The sequence below is a fragment of the Planococcus citri genome, chromosome 1 (genome assembly GCF_950023065.1).
Source record: "Planococcus citri chromosome 1, ihPlaCitr1.1, whole genome shotgun sequence".
Classification (NCBI taxonomy): domain Eukaryota; kingdom Metazoa; phylum Arthropoda; class Insecta; order Hemiptera; family Pseudococcidae; genus Planococcus; species Planococcus citri.
Genome location: NC_088677.1, coordinates 462,197 through 479,648, shown reverse-complemented (window position 1 = coordinate 479,648; position 17,452 = coordinate 462,197). Strand labels below are relative to the sequence as shown.

The following is a 17,452-nucleotide window of genomic DNA, read 5'->3' as shown; positions in this document are numbered from 1 at the left end:
GCCGTGAATTTTCTCCAGTAAATTCAAATCGTTCCAGAAGGCGTTGTAATCAAATTTCGCTACCCACCTAGCTAAAAATTTAATCATCGCATACCTAAGTTTGAGATTTCGAATCGATTAAAGCAAAAGCGGAGTGAATTGAAAATCTGAAGAGACGAGTTGAAAAGTTTTTTATTCTAAAAATTGAAAAATCTCGAATTTTGAAAAAAAATCTAAAATCGTCAATTTTGCAGCAACGCGAACGTACTTAGAACTTGGTTTAACCCTTTGAAGTCGACCTCACAAATCGATTCCAATCATTTTCAGGCAGCTCTGGAGCCTTTTGAAAAATTTGTTTTTCCCCGGAAATTTCAAATCGCTCGCGATACTGCCCAAGAAATTACCGGATTGTAACTTCTACGCACTCGATGATCATTTTTTGATATCGTAAAAATGTGTTCTCGACTCATGCCACGAATGCGAGGGTACCCAAGTCAACTTTAAAGCCTGATATTGGATTTCTTAAAATGCGAGATTTTCTATCTTGTAAAAAAAATACGCAGCTACACTTTTCAACTCGTCACTGGGGGGGGGGGGGAGTTCGATTCACCCGTCTTAAAAATATTCGAAATGTCCAACTTATTGCAACAGAATTAAATTTTTAACTACAACTTGTCAAACAATCCAACACCTTTAGAGTATGGGAGCATAAACAAGCGAAACTTGCACAATAAGGACCATATGCACACACTTACTCGTGGGTTTTTAATAAAATTGCTTTTAAAAAAAATGTAAAAAAATAAAAATAACGAATAAACAAAAATAAAGGATAATAAAAAGATATTGTAATTTTGCTAATAAATATTATACGTGAATCAGTGCGTAGTACGACCTTATTCAAAATATGTAGGTAGGTATAGTATGGATTGGAAACGCAGGGTCTTCGATAACATCGAATACTCGACACTTGACAGGTATAGGTATACGGAATATTTTCATGTAGGTACTAGGTACAGGGTGCCCAGAAATATCGAGCACCCCAAAGAAAGTTTTTCATTAAAAATATACGCGTAGATTGGTGGAATGTTATCTCTACAGTCCAACAACCAATCATGTGCTATCATTATTACGCGTATCATTCACCATGACCAACCAAAGTATTTGAGTAGAAAATTTTTGTAGGGGTGCTCGATATTTCTGGGCACCCTGTACCGTTACCTATACCCATCAAAAATATTCGGCGTGACCTATTGGCTATTCATTTAGGTATTTATTTTTCAACGAGAAAATTTTTCGTCAAAGTGCTCGACGTCATCAAGGACCCCGCACACTGGTGAGATACGTAGACGTACGACGTACGACGTACGAGTATGTACTATGTAGCCAGAAATACTCGTAGTTTGGATCATGGTCTTCGATCATGTTGCATTTTCTTATTCGAGCCATCTCAATCTCATACGTGGCTAAGTAGGTAAATGAAAGGTAAGCAAATAGATAAGTAAAGCAACTGCGAAGACAGGTGATACTGAAGCTGTTGCCGTTGCATCATTTCGTAATAAGTGTAAAATGTGACGATTAAGAAATTAGTTTCTGTGCTGGTGTACATATACCCTTTATGTAGATCGACGTCAGTTTAACGCGTATTGGAGTGAACTGCAATTTTCAATTTGGTCAGTAACAAATACATACAGACAGGTACCTAGGTACATACAAGCAATAGCATATGCATACGAGTATACTCGTATGCTGTTTGAGACTATGCGACACTAAACAAACATCAGTAAGTACATACTAGATAGGTACGTATTAGGTACGTACATTGGTAGGTATAATCAAGTTAAACACTACCTACCGGAGGTACGAGTACTTATTTTACAGATACACAGGTAACTAAAAAAATTGACTTGATTCGTCCCGTCGCGTCGTCCGTCCGAATACGAATAGTCGAATACAAAATAACGGGACGAATTGAAAAAAATAAGTTAACGTATAAATAATAATTAAGTATCGAGTTAGGTAATTGACTAGAATTTGACTGCGCACGTCTTCCCCGAATCCCGAAACAATTTGCCATCGACATCGAGTCAACGTACGAGTACGGTTAAAACCTGGCCAAGTTTTGAAATAATCTCCACGGAGATGTGGTGCAAACAGCTTTCCGTCGAGGGCATCCGTACTGACTTAAACATTCGGCCAATTGTCTATCGCATTCGCAAAGACGATAACTGCAAGACCAACCATTGACTGTGGTACAGAAAGCAAAACATCAAAGTTTGCATTATTCATTTACACATACACTTTGACAAGCTAGAAGCTACCATTACCATAGCGTACTTAAAATCGTTTAAATGCATCGCTCGAAGGATTTGGTTGCAGTTGTTGTAGGAAGACGTACCAGCAAGTAAATACAAAAATAGGTGAGTAGGTACCTTTCAAAAGTTTTATCGCGAGCAGTGGATTTTAACGGTTAAATAAATACCTACAACTACAACCAATGGTGTTCAGAACGATGCATTTTATCGATCAATATTATCTCAAGTGACGAATAAGTATAATAAGGTGGGCAGGTATGTACTCGTATGATGTACTTATGGTGGGTAGGTATGTACTAAAATACTGAATTAGCGTAAGTTCAAACTGAATAATAGAAAGTATTCGTACTGCAAATAGGCTGTCCAGAGTAACACGTCCACGTGTAAGGTGTGAAATACTCCAAGAACATGGGACAATTAGCGGTATTATAGCACCAATCGTGTCTTTTACAACAACTGAAAATGAAAAAAGTTTCATCTCGCGTTTAAGCTCGAATGCCAATTGCCAATTGCCAATTGCCACTTGCCAGCAACAGCAACTTACCTATCGATAGGATCTACAGGGTAGCCAGAGCCGAGAAATCCGCAATAACAGCCGTATCCCTTGTATATGAGTGGATTACAACCCGTCGCACAAACCACCATATTGTACAACTCGAGTATACCTCGTTTGGATCTGCAACGAAATCCAACAATCAGCATCCTCCGCGCGAATAATTGAATATCCTAATTCCTAACTTAAACTTAAGCCAACACGATTTGAACGGGTCCGCAATTTTTGGAAACAGCGTTGGTCTGAAAAATTCTAAAACTCTGGAGAAATCGAAAAATCATGCTAATTGAGGCTTTACTCGCGTAGAATGGCCAGAAATTGTGAGATACGGATTGGAGCGAGTAGAAGTCGATATTATTGGTTTCAGTGCAAATTTCCATCAGGTTTAGCTACTGAATAATTACACGTATGACGTACTCGTAGGTACATTTAAAAAACAACAACGAAGAAACAAAAATATGTAGATCGTCGAAAATGGTAAATTTTACATGTTGGAGAATTCGCCATTGCCGATAATCGAAAAAACAATTTAGGCAGCTGAAATTTTGGGTATCGGATTTTCAGACTAGGTAGGTACATATTAGGTATGCTATTTCCGAAAATCGCAGTTCCATTCAAATCAGAGATGGAGATCTCGAGAAGTTCCCTCGCAAGCTTTCGTGTTTCGAAACTTTTTAGAAAAATGAATAAAAGCCTGGCAAATTCGTGGCACTGCAAATGCAACGTGCGGCTACGACATTGCATCGAATGAGGCAGACAGGGCACTAGTAGGCAGCTAGGTACGTAGGTAGGTAGGTAGAGGTACTAACCTGTTCGGATTACGATCGTTGGTCGACTTTTCATTTTCAACTATTTTGTAAGATTCTCCGAGAGGATTGTGACTATAACTTACGTAAACGTCTAAAGGCATCGTAGTTTCGCTTCGATTTTTCATCGTATATTCGAAATCTGAAATCATTCGTCAAATACATAGTATGTATTACGTGTAAGTAAAGCGAGCGTAGGAATTTACGCGGGTACCTAGGTATATGTTGCACAATTACAAATATCAAGCATGCTCGTATTGCTCGTATGCACCTACATCGCTAATACATACTTCAACTTGAAATGCTGTAATAATATATCTACTTACACCTAGGTATATAGGAGCTAGGCAAGCAGGCAGTGAGGAATAGTAGATTGCCGGATTGGATCAAATCGACGAATAGATGAGACGATGAGGGTAGCCGGTATAAAATGGCTGTACTCGTAGAATACGATCAAGAATTACGTAGGTACGAGTATTCGGTGCAGGCTGAAATAATGATGATACGAGTACCTACGATGGGATGCGATGGCTGAGTCACACGCCCGTATATTTTTAGCTCACATGTAAGTACCTTTCTACTTACCTATAGATTATGCCTAAAGATGGAAAAAGATTCGGCGCGGTGTCAGAGTTAATTAATATCTTAGCACTAGCAACTTATTTGTAGGTACCTACTGTACAATAATATACGTATGTATGTACTTTCAGCAAATCAAGTTTCGCCGGTAGTGCACTATGCGAATTGAAATTAGACTATGTAGTATTTGAGATTCTGCGTGGAAAAAGGTCTCGGATTTTGAAGAAAACAGCCTAGGTCGACGCGATATCCCGAAAACCATATTTTGGACCCAGCATATTTTCCCCATAACAGGTACCTAGACTAGAGCGTACGACGAAAAAACCACGATTTTTTTCTCAAAAATGCGCCATCTTTGAAGACCTATATCATCCTTCCAGCAATACCCCCGGGACTGTCATTTTTTCTAAATCACCTTCAACTCGAAACGAAGGTCTCCACTAAATTTCATCAAAATCCCCCGAATTTTTTTTTGCGATCCATCCTCGTACATTAGATCGTAAAGTTGAAAAAGTTTCCAAAAAATGGAAATGAGGGATTTTTTAAGATCCCCTTTTGACCTATCCGAGTTTTGTTCCAGTTGGGAATTCCAGGCGATTGTGCAAACATGCGCAACATTGATAAAAGGCCCGCCTGCTATGCGAATACGTAGTCTACATCATCAACAGCTGGAGGCTGGATGGTGCGGGGCGGGGGGGGCGGTGCGGCGTAACTATGCGTGAGAATTGTTACGTCTATCTGTGCCTAAAAGCCGGTGTCGGACTGTCGGTGTCGGTGTCTGTGTCTGTGTCAGAGTGGACGGATGATTTGATAAAAACGACTCTTCTGTACCTACACCTAGTACCTACTCGTACCCTTCCACCCACTTACTCACTTGTACAAACTAATTGACTCCGAAACTTACATAATAATTAATGGTACGGTATCCAGACTCGTACTCGCACACATACAATACAAGCAACGCAACGTAGGCTAAATACCTACACACGAGTGAAATGAAGCAAAGGAAATTGAAAAAAAAATACATAGTTTCTACGAATAAGTTGTTATTTTAGCATTCGAGCGATACAATTGCGCAATTAGGCAGAATTCACGAATACTCGCGTATTTTTGCTCGATAATCCTTCGGCTGCGGGTATCGGTAAAAAGGCCGGAAAATCGCCATCGAACTGCCCATCGTCGAGCCTCGCTCCCGCAGAAAAATTATTCTCGCCGAATTTTCTCCATTTTCCAGACCCAACTCTCCAATTACCAATTTTACACCTTCCCAATACACATTTCACATATGCGCGTAAGTTGGCGATTTTTTTCAAAACTCGATCACTCGATCAGAAATGACTTTTTATCAGATACGTAGGCAATCCCTCATTAAACTAGAATTGGTGGAGGGTGGATGGTGGAGGGGGTCTGGACGACTCTTATTTTAAAAGTACCCGCTGATTTCGTCACCTCCAATAGCTGAATAGTTTCATTTCAAGATTTGTAGGCTGTATAGGTACTCAATCACACTCGAAATAACAAGATCTGTATAGGTCCATACTCGTAAGCTGAGGAAAAAGACGAAAAAGTAAATGCCCTATAAACCCGGAAAATTATTACCTACATGCATAGGCACTCGAGTAATTTTAGACATTATTTCAACGTCACTGACTTTCAAAAATGCAAGAAACTGTTTTTTCACGATTTTTCTTACCTAAACCACGCCAATTTCAATCAACACAATGCGCATTCTAAAAATGTAAAACAAAAAACTTTGAACTCGCCATTCGGATAAGCGTAGATTTTTTGAAAGTCGCCAAAAATAAATTTTAGTTTGTGAAATTTTGGGTACTCGTTCTTTCCAAAAATCAAATCACTTCCTCGTTGAAATCGGAGGTGAGGCGGACATACACCAGCACACCTCGAGTGGTTCCTTTGCGAGTACCTATTTTACCAACAATCGCCGAGTTACTCGAACACGATTTAATCAGAACAACGGTTGTACAGGAAACTCTGCACTTACGTAAGTCTACATTAGTGAGTATCTCCAGATCCACTATCCAGATCCAGCGCCTATTTAAAGTAGGTCTACGTTAATTGTACTCGTATGCTAATTATAAATAACACGACGACGATAAACGATCGGAAATTGAGCTATTGTTTAAGGATACGAGTAGAATCGACTGGACGTGACGTGATGCGACGCGACGCTGCAGGTGATCACTCGGTCACTCGTGCTCAATCACTCGCACATGTAAGTACGATACCTATGTAGATAGGTACGTACTCGTATACGTAACTGTGCTGATTTAAATCAGCTATTAGGTCTACACGTTGATGCGAAGTTTGCGCACATTAGGCTATTTACTCGTAGTGTGAATGCGTAGACATACTCGTATACATATTAAAAGTTGATGTAACTAGATCTCCTGCGCTTTCAATAGCAGATACCTACCAACCTATATTATAATGTATGTACTTATGGTTATCTGTGTAATTATACCTTATAGTCGTAGATTGTCGTCAAGTACACAGCTTGAATTTACTCCTACGCTAGCGGAGCGGAGCGTACCTTTTAAACAAACTTTTCGACGAAATATGCGCGCATGTTTTTTATTTTCGTCGACGCTATTTTTCTAGGTTTACAATGAATAGGTACCTACCAAGGTATCTACGTTAAAAATGTCAAAATTTACCGTACAATTTCTCTAAAATTTAATGCGAAGCCAAGTCAAAATTTAATCAGATTTATGCTACCAACTCTCCAAGTTTGGATAGCTAAAGCTGTGTGAGTAGTGAGACCGTAAACAAACTTAGATCATTGCTTATGAAACTAGGTACCTACGTTCCGTTCCGTTCCGTTCTTTCTTAGTATACGTTCATGGATTGGATAATAACCTTCGTGTACGCGTTCGAATTAATCCTGGCAGCTGAGAAGAGAAAAAAATAGCGTAATCTGTGGCTCTTTTGTTACTCGATGACGAAAAAACACGAAGAACGGTACATGATGCGAGTAATCGGCAATTGGCGTATATCGAGAGCATTTTAACCGTACCCATCTACCTAGTTACCTATATATGTAGGTATATCAGCTAACATCACAAAATCTGACCCGAGTATTTGCATATTTGTAGTCGTAGATTTTCATGTGATAGGTAGGTACACATAAAAACTACTCGGCTCAGCTGAAGTTGGCTATTTACGTACGAGTAGGTACATATAAGATGGCAAGTCGGCGCGGCGGTGCGCGGATATTTTGGCAGGTCGATCGCTTGTAGCACGAACGTACTCGTACACATACATAATACAAGTACCTACCTACTTGACAAATCAAAATTTCACAGACGATTTAAATTAATTTAACTCGATTGGATGACCGTGAAAGATCGCGAGACGTAACAAATGCAGAGGCATGTACTCGTACTTGTATTCGTACTCGTATTCGGCGTGGCGGAGGTGACGATGGCGATGGTGATGGCGATGGCGATGGAGGTACCCTCGCGTACTCAGCCACAGACAGCCAGCCACCGGGCACTAGCACTGGCACTGGCACACACACAGATACACGCTCACTAAGTAGGTTGTAAAGTAAATAAAGAGAAAAAAATCTCGCTAAAACGATAATTTATTGATACATTTTAATTTGGCGACAAATTAAACGACCAACGACCAACGACCATCGACTATCGGCCATCGATCATCGACCATACCGTACCGTACCGTACCATAACATACCCAACATGCAATTCGACTGCAAGGTCTGATCCGATTGTGAAATATCTGGGTCATATGGTGGAACAACAATGATTTATTTCGCCTTTTTGTTTACCTAAATGAATTACGAATGACCTATTCGCGATTGCCTGATAATTAACGCGTCGCACGCCTATTACTCGGCGTGGCCTGGCATGGCGTCTCGACGTAACGTACGTAACGTTCTCGAGTGTAGCTTGAGTATAGGACATACTCGTACCGTAGATATTTCGAATCGATGACCACTGACCAGTGCAGAGATAAGGAAATCATTCAAATTCTCTCAATTCCAAATGCGCAAAGTTCGCATTGTCGAGTTGATTTCACCATTTTCTCGGATGAATTTAATTTCCAAACTTCGGTAATAAAGTTTTTAATTTGAGAGTTATTTTTCAGAATTTCATCTTTAATTTTCAAAAATTAGCCAAAAATCAACTCTAGTAACTAAGAATTTAGGTTTGGAAATCTCACGTAGGAATCCTACCTGCCTATCCTACCTATGTTTTGTCAACCTAAAATTGGTTTCTTTAAAATTGGAGCGAGTCAATAGGTAGCTATGAAAGATCCGCGCTGCCTTATTGTCAGCAGTAGCCGAGTACCTCCGACTCTCAACCAAAATTTCACTTCCAAATTTTCATTTTTGAAGAATTGTCAAAATTTTAAACGATCAAAAATTCGCTATAAAAAATCCGTAAACGAATTTCAGCTTCTGAAATTTAGTTAGTAAGATTGAGTTTTGGGAAGTCGATCGCGTACCTAGCGAGAAATCTTTTTTCTCAAAAATCACTCTTAATTTATAGGTATCCGAAAATGAGTCGATCGAAAGCACGCATTTACGGAAAACAAATTCTCCGCTGCTAAGATCGATTTCTGGACTTCTGGAAACAGGCTTCCTACGACCAACCTACAGTCACGATCACGAACGAACATTTGACAAGTACCTAAGTACTACGTAGTACGATACGAGTTCCTCAGATAATACGTATTTTTCGTAAATACTCGCAACTCGCGAGTACCTACGTACAACGTAAATACCCACTTTACTCGGGTAGGTAGCATGGTAGATTGGTAGCAGCAACGTAGCTCGAAATTTACATAGATTAGAGAGACAAACGTTATCGCGTCGAGTTGGTTTTTTGAAAAATTAAATGAAGTATTCGCGTTTGATGCGATTAAAACGAAAATCGGTAACGGAGTCAGCAAAAAAGCCGAAATTAACGGCGACGTTAATTTCTTCGCTACGAAACGAATTTAGCGTAAACATCGACTAAACTCACCAGTCACCTACTCGTACCTACCTACCTACGCGTCGCGTCACAGCAGGGCGAACAATAATTATATTAAAATGGCATCGGCGAATTACTCTAAACGAACGCACTCTTGCAATTCTCCCAGCCTGCATCGCCCCCGCCCGCGCCATTTTCCACAAAATTATTCGACGATATGACGACAATCGAGTTTACTACGAAAACGCTGCATCGCATCGTACGACCTCGCCCAAAATTTGCGACATTTGTAGCTCAATACCAGCATACCTACCTACCTACCTACCTACCTACCCACCCACCCACCCACGAGGTACAAATCACGATATTTTTACGAATCTTTTTCAAATTTTCCATCATTTTCCAAAAACAACTTCAAAAATCCGAGATTTTTAAAATTTTAGCAGAAATTTTTTCAAACCGAACACAGGGGTATCGAAAGAGCAACCCAGAATACATTTGCAAAAATGTCAGGCGCTGAGAATCAATAAACTCGGATTTGTGACCCCTTCGATCGATTTAGGCACATATTTTCAACATTTTTTGGGTTGCTTGAAATTCAAAATTTTCTCCAGGGTTCAAGAACGTAGGTAGCCTACGTATTTTCGCGTCGAAAAAACGAAAAATTCGTAGAAATCCGCCGGAGACTGCGGAACAATTAGGAACCATCACCAATCGAATCGGGTGGTCGAAAATCGGTTGCAAACCAAGTTGTATCTTTTCGTGTCAATTTGATCAAATTTTGATTTTTTTTCATGAGAAATGGGTCGAATGTGAATTTTTAAAAATTTGCAGCAAAAATCGATTACCAACCTAATGATTTTTGGCGGCTAGAATCTTCGCTGGTGGTGTGTTTTCAAGTTCTCTTTTGATCGTCCTTTCATCCGGTAAAATTTTTTTTGCAATATTTCTGGGCATTGATGATGCACTACAGGCCAGACTAGAATCTCAAGTAAGCGCATAATCAAGGCAGCAGTATGCCCAGTTCCAGTTAGCAGTGGCTATTAGGCTAGCTAGACCTATTACGTTGGCTCTTGAACAGGTACTACCTACCTACTATCTAGGTACGTATTTTTCATTACAGTGGAGTCTCGATAACTCGAAGCTGAAGGGAGAAGGAGTTGACTTCGAGCTATCAGAGTTTTCGAGTTATCGGAGTTCGAGTTATAGAGGTTAATTTTTGGTATATTTCGAGTTAGCGAAGTTTCGAATTGGATGAGTGTCAGATGAATATGTATTCTTACAATGGCTAGGTACCTATCACAAACCTGCGTGAATAGATCGAAAAAATTAAAGTATGGAATGAGATTGTACAATAGGTACTATTGAAGATAACAAATACGAGTATGTGTATGTGAAAGAGTTTTGTATCAATGAGATTCGAATTTATAAGTGTTTTCAACTAGAAATTCGAGTTATAGAGGCAAAATGTTGGCAACGTTTGAGTTACAGAGGTTTTTCTTGTCTTTTTCAAAAATTTTACTTTGAGTTATCGGAGTTTTTGGACTTTTGATTTCGAGGTAAAGAAGTGAATTTTACATTGAGTCTTATGGAGAGTTGAAGGGAAACAGACTTTGCTTCGAGTTATCGGAGTTTTCGAGTTAACGGAGTTTGAGTTATCGAGACTCCACTGTATCATCTTTTCACATCAATGCAGCTGATAGCCTGTTCTGGAAGAAAAGCTCAGATGATGCGACACCGACACCGTCGACACTACGAGTATTACAAAGTAGCAACGAAGCGGCGACGACGACGGTGGAAGTGGAGGTGAATGGTGATGGATGGAGTAGCGTAGAGAATGAGTTTGTATACTTTGGTCGTTATATGTATATAGGTAGTGCGTTTGCTGCATCCGTAGCCACCGCGCCGAGCCGCCGTTTTAATAAGTGTTATAGGTATACTCGTAGACTTGGAATAAGTGCGAGTAAACGGTACAGTTACAGCTGTATAGCTGTATTTGCAGATGCGGTCGTACCTACCTACCTAAAACTGCGCTGCGGTTAAACAACTTACTTACGTACTTAGTTAGTTAGTCTTACATTATACTGGCGCATTTCGAATCAACTCGCTAACATCTCCCAAAAGTCTAGTTTACGAATAGACCAAACTATCAAGCCGCTGATGCGATATGGATACGCAGCGGTCACGACCGACGGCCAAAGCGGCATCGGCATCGGCAGCTTTCGGTCATCGTAATCAGATTTCCAACTTATCGATACTTTTAATTGCCGTTTAGAGAGTAAAAACTTGACGCCATTCGCCATCGCCACCTCCGCTATTGCTATCCGCGAGCAGAACTTAAGACGCACGACACGCACACCAAAAAGCGACGATGGTATTGGTATAGGTACGAGTATAATGGATCCTACGCCACAGGCAGCAGCAGCAGCAGCAGCTCGATTGGGCCACCGAATAGAACTCGTGTAGGTACCTAGATGTTGAATAATCGGGTAGAATTGCACGCTTCCTCCGGCCTTTTTTGCAAATTTCATTTCAAGCGGGCTTACAAATAAGACAACACACGTGCGCAAAAAAAATGAAAAACGAGAATCGCTAAATCCGCCAGCGCCCTTACTATCGATAGAATACAGATATAGATAAGAACCAATAGATCTTGTTACCCGCTTAACACCCACTTCCCTATTATTGTATCTAGCTTCATTATGTACTTGTAGGTTAGGTGTAAACCTACATACTCGTACATCAAAACAATATACCCTACCTACCTGGCTACTCGTACGTATATTCAGTATTCAGTATTTACCTACTTATTTATCCGTAAAATGCGGAGGTAATACATATACATACGTAGGTACCTACGAACCTACTCGTAATGCAAGTAGTAGGTAGGTAGGTAGGTAGGTAGGTAGGTAGGTACCTCACCTACGACTACGAGTTACCATACATTACCTATTTCGAGTACATAAGTAACTAGCTTACTCGGCACACGATATATCGACGGTGATTTTTATTTTTTCTCTTTCATTTCGCATTGTTTTTTGCAACAAAATTCACCCTTTTCCAATTTACTAAACGACCCGAAGACGATGTGGCGCGGCGGCGGTGCGCGGTTAGCCTTTCAGCCATTCGTCCCTTTACTTGGCTCAGAAATTTACAAAATTCTCGCTCATTTCCTTCGTGTTTGTTTTCATTTTTCGTTTTTGCCATAGGTATACCTAGTACCTACATAGTTAAGTACTTACTCGTACGTACGATATCGTCTCAATCGCCTCAATCGCCTGGGAGTTGTTATTTTCTCTTCCCTTTACTCGGCTGAGGAGATGGAGTGACCGTTCGTATTGTTCACGAAAACGAACGATTGTTCTTTTTCTTTCGAGTCTTGGAAAACTGGGCTATTATGCCAAAGTCAAAAATTCTTTCGAATCGATTGAAACCATTATTTTCAGCTATCCGGTTGAGAGGGGGGAGGTTGCGTTTTTGATATTTCACAAATTTTTGAATTTTCCGAATTTTACATTTTCTAATACAGGGTCATTCAAAAAATACTGTACAACTTCAAACGCGCGTTATAAAGCAACAGTGCATTTCAGCGCCGAACTCTTGGCAGCATTGAATTCCTTGAAGAATTTCATTTTTAAAACACTCCCCACAAAGTCAATTTGGTAAAAACGTTCGGCTGCCAGAACGATTTTTGTAAAAAAAGTACATTTTTACGCAAAAGCTCATTTTTATCATGTCACAACTTTTGAAAATCCAAAGCTTGGGTATTGATGGGCAAGAACGTTTTATGAAAAAATTCAACTGTCTGCGTTCAAAGAAGCTACAGAGACCCAAAATAAACACCCTCTCCGTAAAATTCAACGAGAAATGAATTTTGGTGGCGTGCTCGATAATCAGTTCAGTGCAGTAAATTTGGACTGAAAAAAAAACTCGTGCACAACTTGCATGATTTGAAATTTGTGATGAAACAAGAGGAATATCGGTGATGTTCTACGCAACACAGCATTCTATGAAGAAATTAATTTCCAAAACACTCCCCAATCTACTAAGTACATATCACAGATATTCCTTTGTTTTCTCACAAATTTCAAATCGTGCAAGTTGTGCTCGAGTTTTTTTTTCAGCCCAACTTTACTGCACTGAACTGATTATTGAGCACGCCACCAAAATTCATTTCTCGTTGAATTTTATGGAGAGGGTGTTTATTTCGAGTCTCTCTGGCTTCTTTCCACGCGGACAGTTGAACTTTTTCAAAAAACTTTCTTGCCCAGTACCCAACCCAACCCAAGCTTTTGATTTTCAAAAGTTACGACATGATAAAAATGAGCTTTTGCATAAAGTTTTCATAAAATGTACTTTTTTACAAAAATCGTTCTGGCAGCCGAACGTTTATACCAAATTGACTTTATGGGGAGTGTTTTAAAAATGAAATTCTTCAAGGAATTCAGTGCTGCCAAGAGATCGGCGCTAAAATGCACTGTTGTTTAATAACGCGTGTTTGAATGGTTTGAAGTTGTACAGTCTTTTTTGAATAACCCTGTAGTTCGTGGTTATGTTTTTTGCTGGTATGTAATTGTCAACCATTGATCATACCTATCGAAAAATGGGGGGGGGGGGTATCGTCGGGTAAAAATGGTGAAATGTCCCTGCCATCGGATTATCGGATTTTTGAAAATTTGATTGAACACTGTTAGATACCTACCTACCTACCTACCTATATCTACCTATCTCTAAAGAAATTTAGATCCAAAAATTTCTTCCCTACCTCACCCCTTGCCCAAAATCGCCAAAAAAAATGCCTTTATCGAAAGAAAAATCCTAGGAACTTGCTTTAACAAGTTCTAAACAAAAAAATGTTGATTTCACCCGAAATATGGTGGAGGACTGACGAGTCTACCAACGTGAATTTTTTGACCAATAAAAGGACGATATTGACAAAAGAAAATTTGAAACCACGCCGCACCATATCTCCACACCCCTAATTCAGAAAAATATATGCTCATGATGGACTGTGTTTTTATAAACTACACATATGTGTACGCAGGTATTTTTCATGAGCTCAAAATTCAAAGAATTCAAAAATTCGTAAAACATGGAAAAATCAACTACGAGTATATGTAGCTGCGCTGCAAGAGTGACAAACTGCGCTTTAGGAGGTTTCGCGACACGTCTTTTAGTGTAACACATTAAAAGATTCTCTCGCTAGTGTTGGTAAATTGTCTTCTCTCTTCTCAATGAAGTACATAGGTACGAGTAGTTGAGTTCCTTCCTGTATCACCTGTACCGGAATCGGAATTATTTAGTCGGGTGCGGTACTTTTTGTAGGTAGGTAGATAGGTACGTGATTACAGTTTTTGTTAAGCGTGTGGTTAATGGACCAATAAGTACATACGAGTAGGTACGTATAATGGTAAATGTTAAATGTCAAACTTCATTCGTAGGTACTACAGTCTACAGTACAGCTAAGGTGCAGTACAATGGCAGTGGAGCTGTCGCGTTTCGAATCTCGATGAAAGGTTAAGGTAAAATTGCCGGCCGAATGAAACCAGTTTACACGCTATCGCGCGTGTATTACTAATTAATGGTCGCGTATTACTCGTATGTGCAGTGCAGAATTAATCATCGTCGTTGTTTACACGTACAAGGATAACATTATAATAAAATGCGTGCGTTAGCACCCAGACCAACTACCACAAAACCAAGTTCAAAAACCGAAATACGAGTATGAATACCGGACCGATGAGACGCAACGACTCTGGCCACCTACATACTCGCGTACGAGTATACCTATACCTATAGGTGTAAAAATACAAATACAATTACCGGTATAAAAAATAATAATAATAATAATAATAATAATAATAAAACAGAAGCCAATACGTCGAGTTGGTAAATTTAATGACACCGAACGGCACGTCGTCGCGTCGTATGACAGCCAGTCTCGTGGTCGTCGTTAAAAATTGCCAACACCATTAATCATTACGTATGCTCGGGCAGAAGCGCATATACTCGTACGAGTATACGACTTTCAATATGGTAAGGTCGCTCGCATCCTTCAATTTAGAGGGTCATCCTCGACTGCCTCGCAATTTTTACCCCATCCTGAAAATATGTACTTATGTCTTATAGCCACGAATAAGCGATCGCCTCAATTTACCCACAAACTGGCCTATGGCATTTTTCGCGAAACCGCAAAGTTCCCAAAATCGTTAGTCGAGTCATGGCATGGCATAGGGAATAGCCTATCAGTTGACAGTTGAACCGAGTTTTGGTCGAAAGTCCTCCAACTTTACTCGAGACTAGGTACGAGTACATACCTATTTTAATGATATCGTGTCACCTCGAACAACCGAAGACCCATCATCAACCCGACCTCCGAATATGCTTGGTCATTAGGAGGAGAGGGTTATTTTTTCATTTTTCCGATCTTTAGTCAAACTACCTACCCAACTTCGAGGGCGTAAACGGCGTAAACCTGTTTGCGGGTTTGTGTCATCAGAAAATTAACTCGAAGAAGATTCAAAATCTTTCTTGAAAATCTTCAAAATCTGAATGTCGAGCTTATTCGTAAAAAGTTCAACCTTCGTTATGATAAAAAAGCTCTCGTCGGACCCTATTCAAAACTTTGAAAGAGTTGAAAAATATGTACATTTTTTGAAAATGATTTTTGTTTTGCGATTTTAAAATCCCGAGTTCGACGTCTCTCCTCTCCTCCTTCCCCCTCCCAATGAACAAAAAAATCGGTTGCGCGATACATCTTTTGTCGCGTGTTCGGGAACGCCAAATACGAATACAAACTTATCTTCCTATGGCCACCCGTATCATCTACGTATGTGGGACGATGTGATGAACACTGATGATGGGAAAGTGGTTCGATCCCGGGAGCTTCATCCATTGCGTTTCCTCTCGCGCTGTCCAGCCGGTGGTGGATCCGAGGGGAAAAGGGTCTACACGTCGAGACGCTTTAGAAGGGCCTGCCTTGGATATTGTACATACTTAATTCCATACACTTGCGCTTTCATACCAAAATTGAAACGTTTCAATTCATTGGGAAACCTTTCGGTCTAATTTAAGCTCGCGACGTCTTTATTCTCGCCACCTTCTTTACGAAGCCGGAAATAATTGCTGTGAAAAAGTCAAAATCAACAATACGAATGAGAGTCACCCTAGAAGTGCTACATACGTATCTGCGAATTGACCAACTTGGTGCATGTTGCAACTAATAGACTCCATTGATTGATTAATCGAATGAGTGAGTGAGTGAGTGAGTGAGTGAGTGAGTGAGTGAGTGAGTGAGTGAGTGAATGAATGAATGAGTAAGTAAGTAATCAAGTGCACTCACCTTGAGGTTTATAACGCGCGGCCGGTACTTGCGGTATAAAATGGAAAATGAAAATAACTGCGACTACAATTAAGGCACGATGCGCATGATACATTTCGTTTTATAACTGCAGATGCCGATGCGGATGCCGATGCCGATGCTGAGGCCGCCGTCTACATCGGATTAATTACGATTACGCAAGAAGAAGCGATCGCGACGCGTCGCGGACGATGCGGGCAGAGAGTAATAACAAACATGTAACGTCAAATTCCAACAACCAGTGGCGCGGTGGCTGGAATGAGAGGAAAAAGATGGAAGAGAGCGCGGTTGACCGAAAATCAGCCAAAAAGTAGCCGTCGCTCATGCACAGCACAGCACTGCACTTCACTGCACTGCACTCCGATGCGGCGATGCGCTGAAAAGGTGAAAATACGCGTAAGACACCGGGACTTGTTGGCACTGGCAGTCGCAGCGTGTTGGCGAAAACACGAGTTTCAAGTTGACGGAGAGGTATGAGAAAAACCGGCACGCTTAGTTCCACAATGCTCGGCAAACACGTTCGGACGCGACGCGACGACGCATCTATGGCGGTGGCAGTGGCGATGGCGATGGCGATGGCGACAAAGATGGAGGTGGTTACCAGCGATGCGGCCCGGCGCGGCCGCGGCGTCTATACGGTCTATACTGTACCAGTACCAGTACCAGTACCACGCGACGCCGCTCATTACAGGTTTGTAGGTACGTATACTCGCAAAATAAAGGGTCCAACACCTAAAGGTACATGGACATTATGTACTTTTATCGAAAAAAGAATCTATGGAACTGCATCAGATACAGCGTATCAGAAATTCAGCGTATTGCAGTGCAATGGCGGCGCAGTATAATATCTACTCGTAAATGCATTTGTGATACACAAACAGACCATTGAGGCATTGACCAGTGAC

At 40.5% G+C, this 17,452-nt stretch overlaps 1 protein-coding gene across 1 annotated transcript; it reads right to left on the bottom strand.

The window, feature by feature from the left end:
• Nucleotides 1–802: 802 nt before the first annotated feature.
• Nucleotides 803–17,102, bottom strand: LOC135843555 (basic phospholipase A2 PA-10A). Its single transcript, XM_065361492.1, has 5 exons — nucleotides 16,530–17,102; nucleotides 3,654–3,792; nucleotides 2,836–2,967; nucleotides 2,641–2,747; nucleotides 803–2,223 (listed from the first exon to the last, which is right to left on the bottom strand). The coding sequence occupies exons 1-5, from the start codon at nucleotides 16,621–16,623 to the stop codon at nucleotides 2,081–2,083; spliced, it is 615 nt and encodes a 204-aa protein (XP_065217564.1). The 5' UTR covers nucleotides 16,624–17,102; the 3' UTR covers nucleotides 803–2,080.
• Between the last annotated feature and the right edge of the window lie 350 nt (nucleotides 17,103–17,452).

Bases quoted from the DNA above. Each gene is read 5' to 3' on its own strand.
- LOC135843555 (XM_065361492.1), bottom strand. From the start codon at position 16,623: ATGTATCATGCGCATCGTGCCTTAATTGTAGTCGCAGTTATTTTCATT. The intron at 2,968-3,653 runs GTTAGTACCTCT...ATTTCGTTGCAG, and splicing joins AACGATCGTAATCCGAACAG to ATCCAAACGAGGTATACTCG. The intron at 2,224-2,640 runs GTACGAATACTT...TCTGTACCACAG, and splicing joins CTCTGGACAGCCTATTTGCA to TCAATGGTTGGTCTTGCAGT.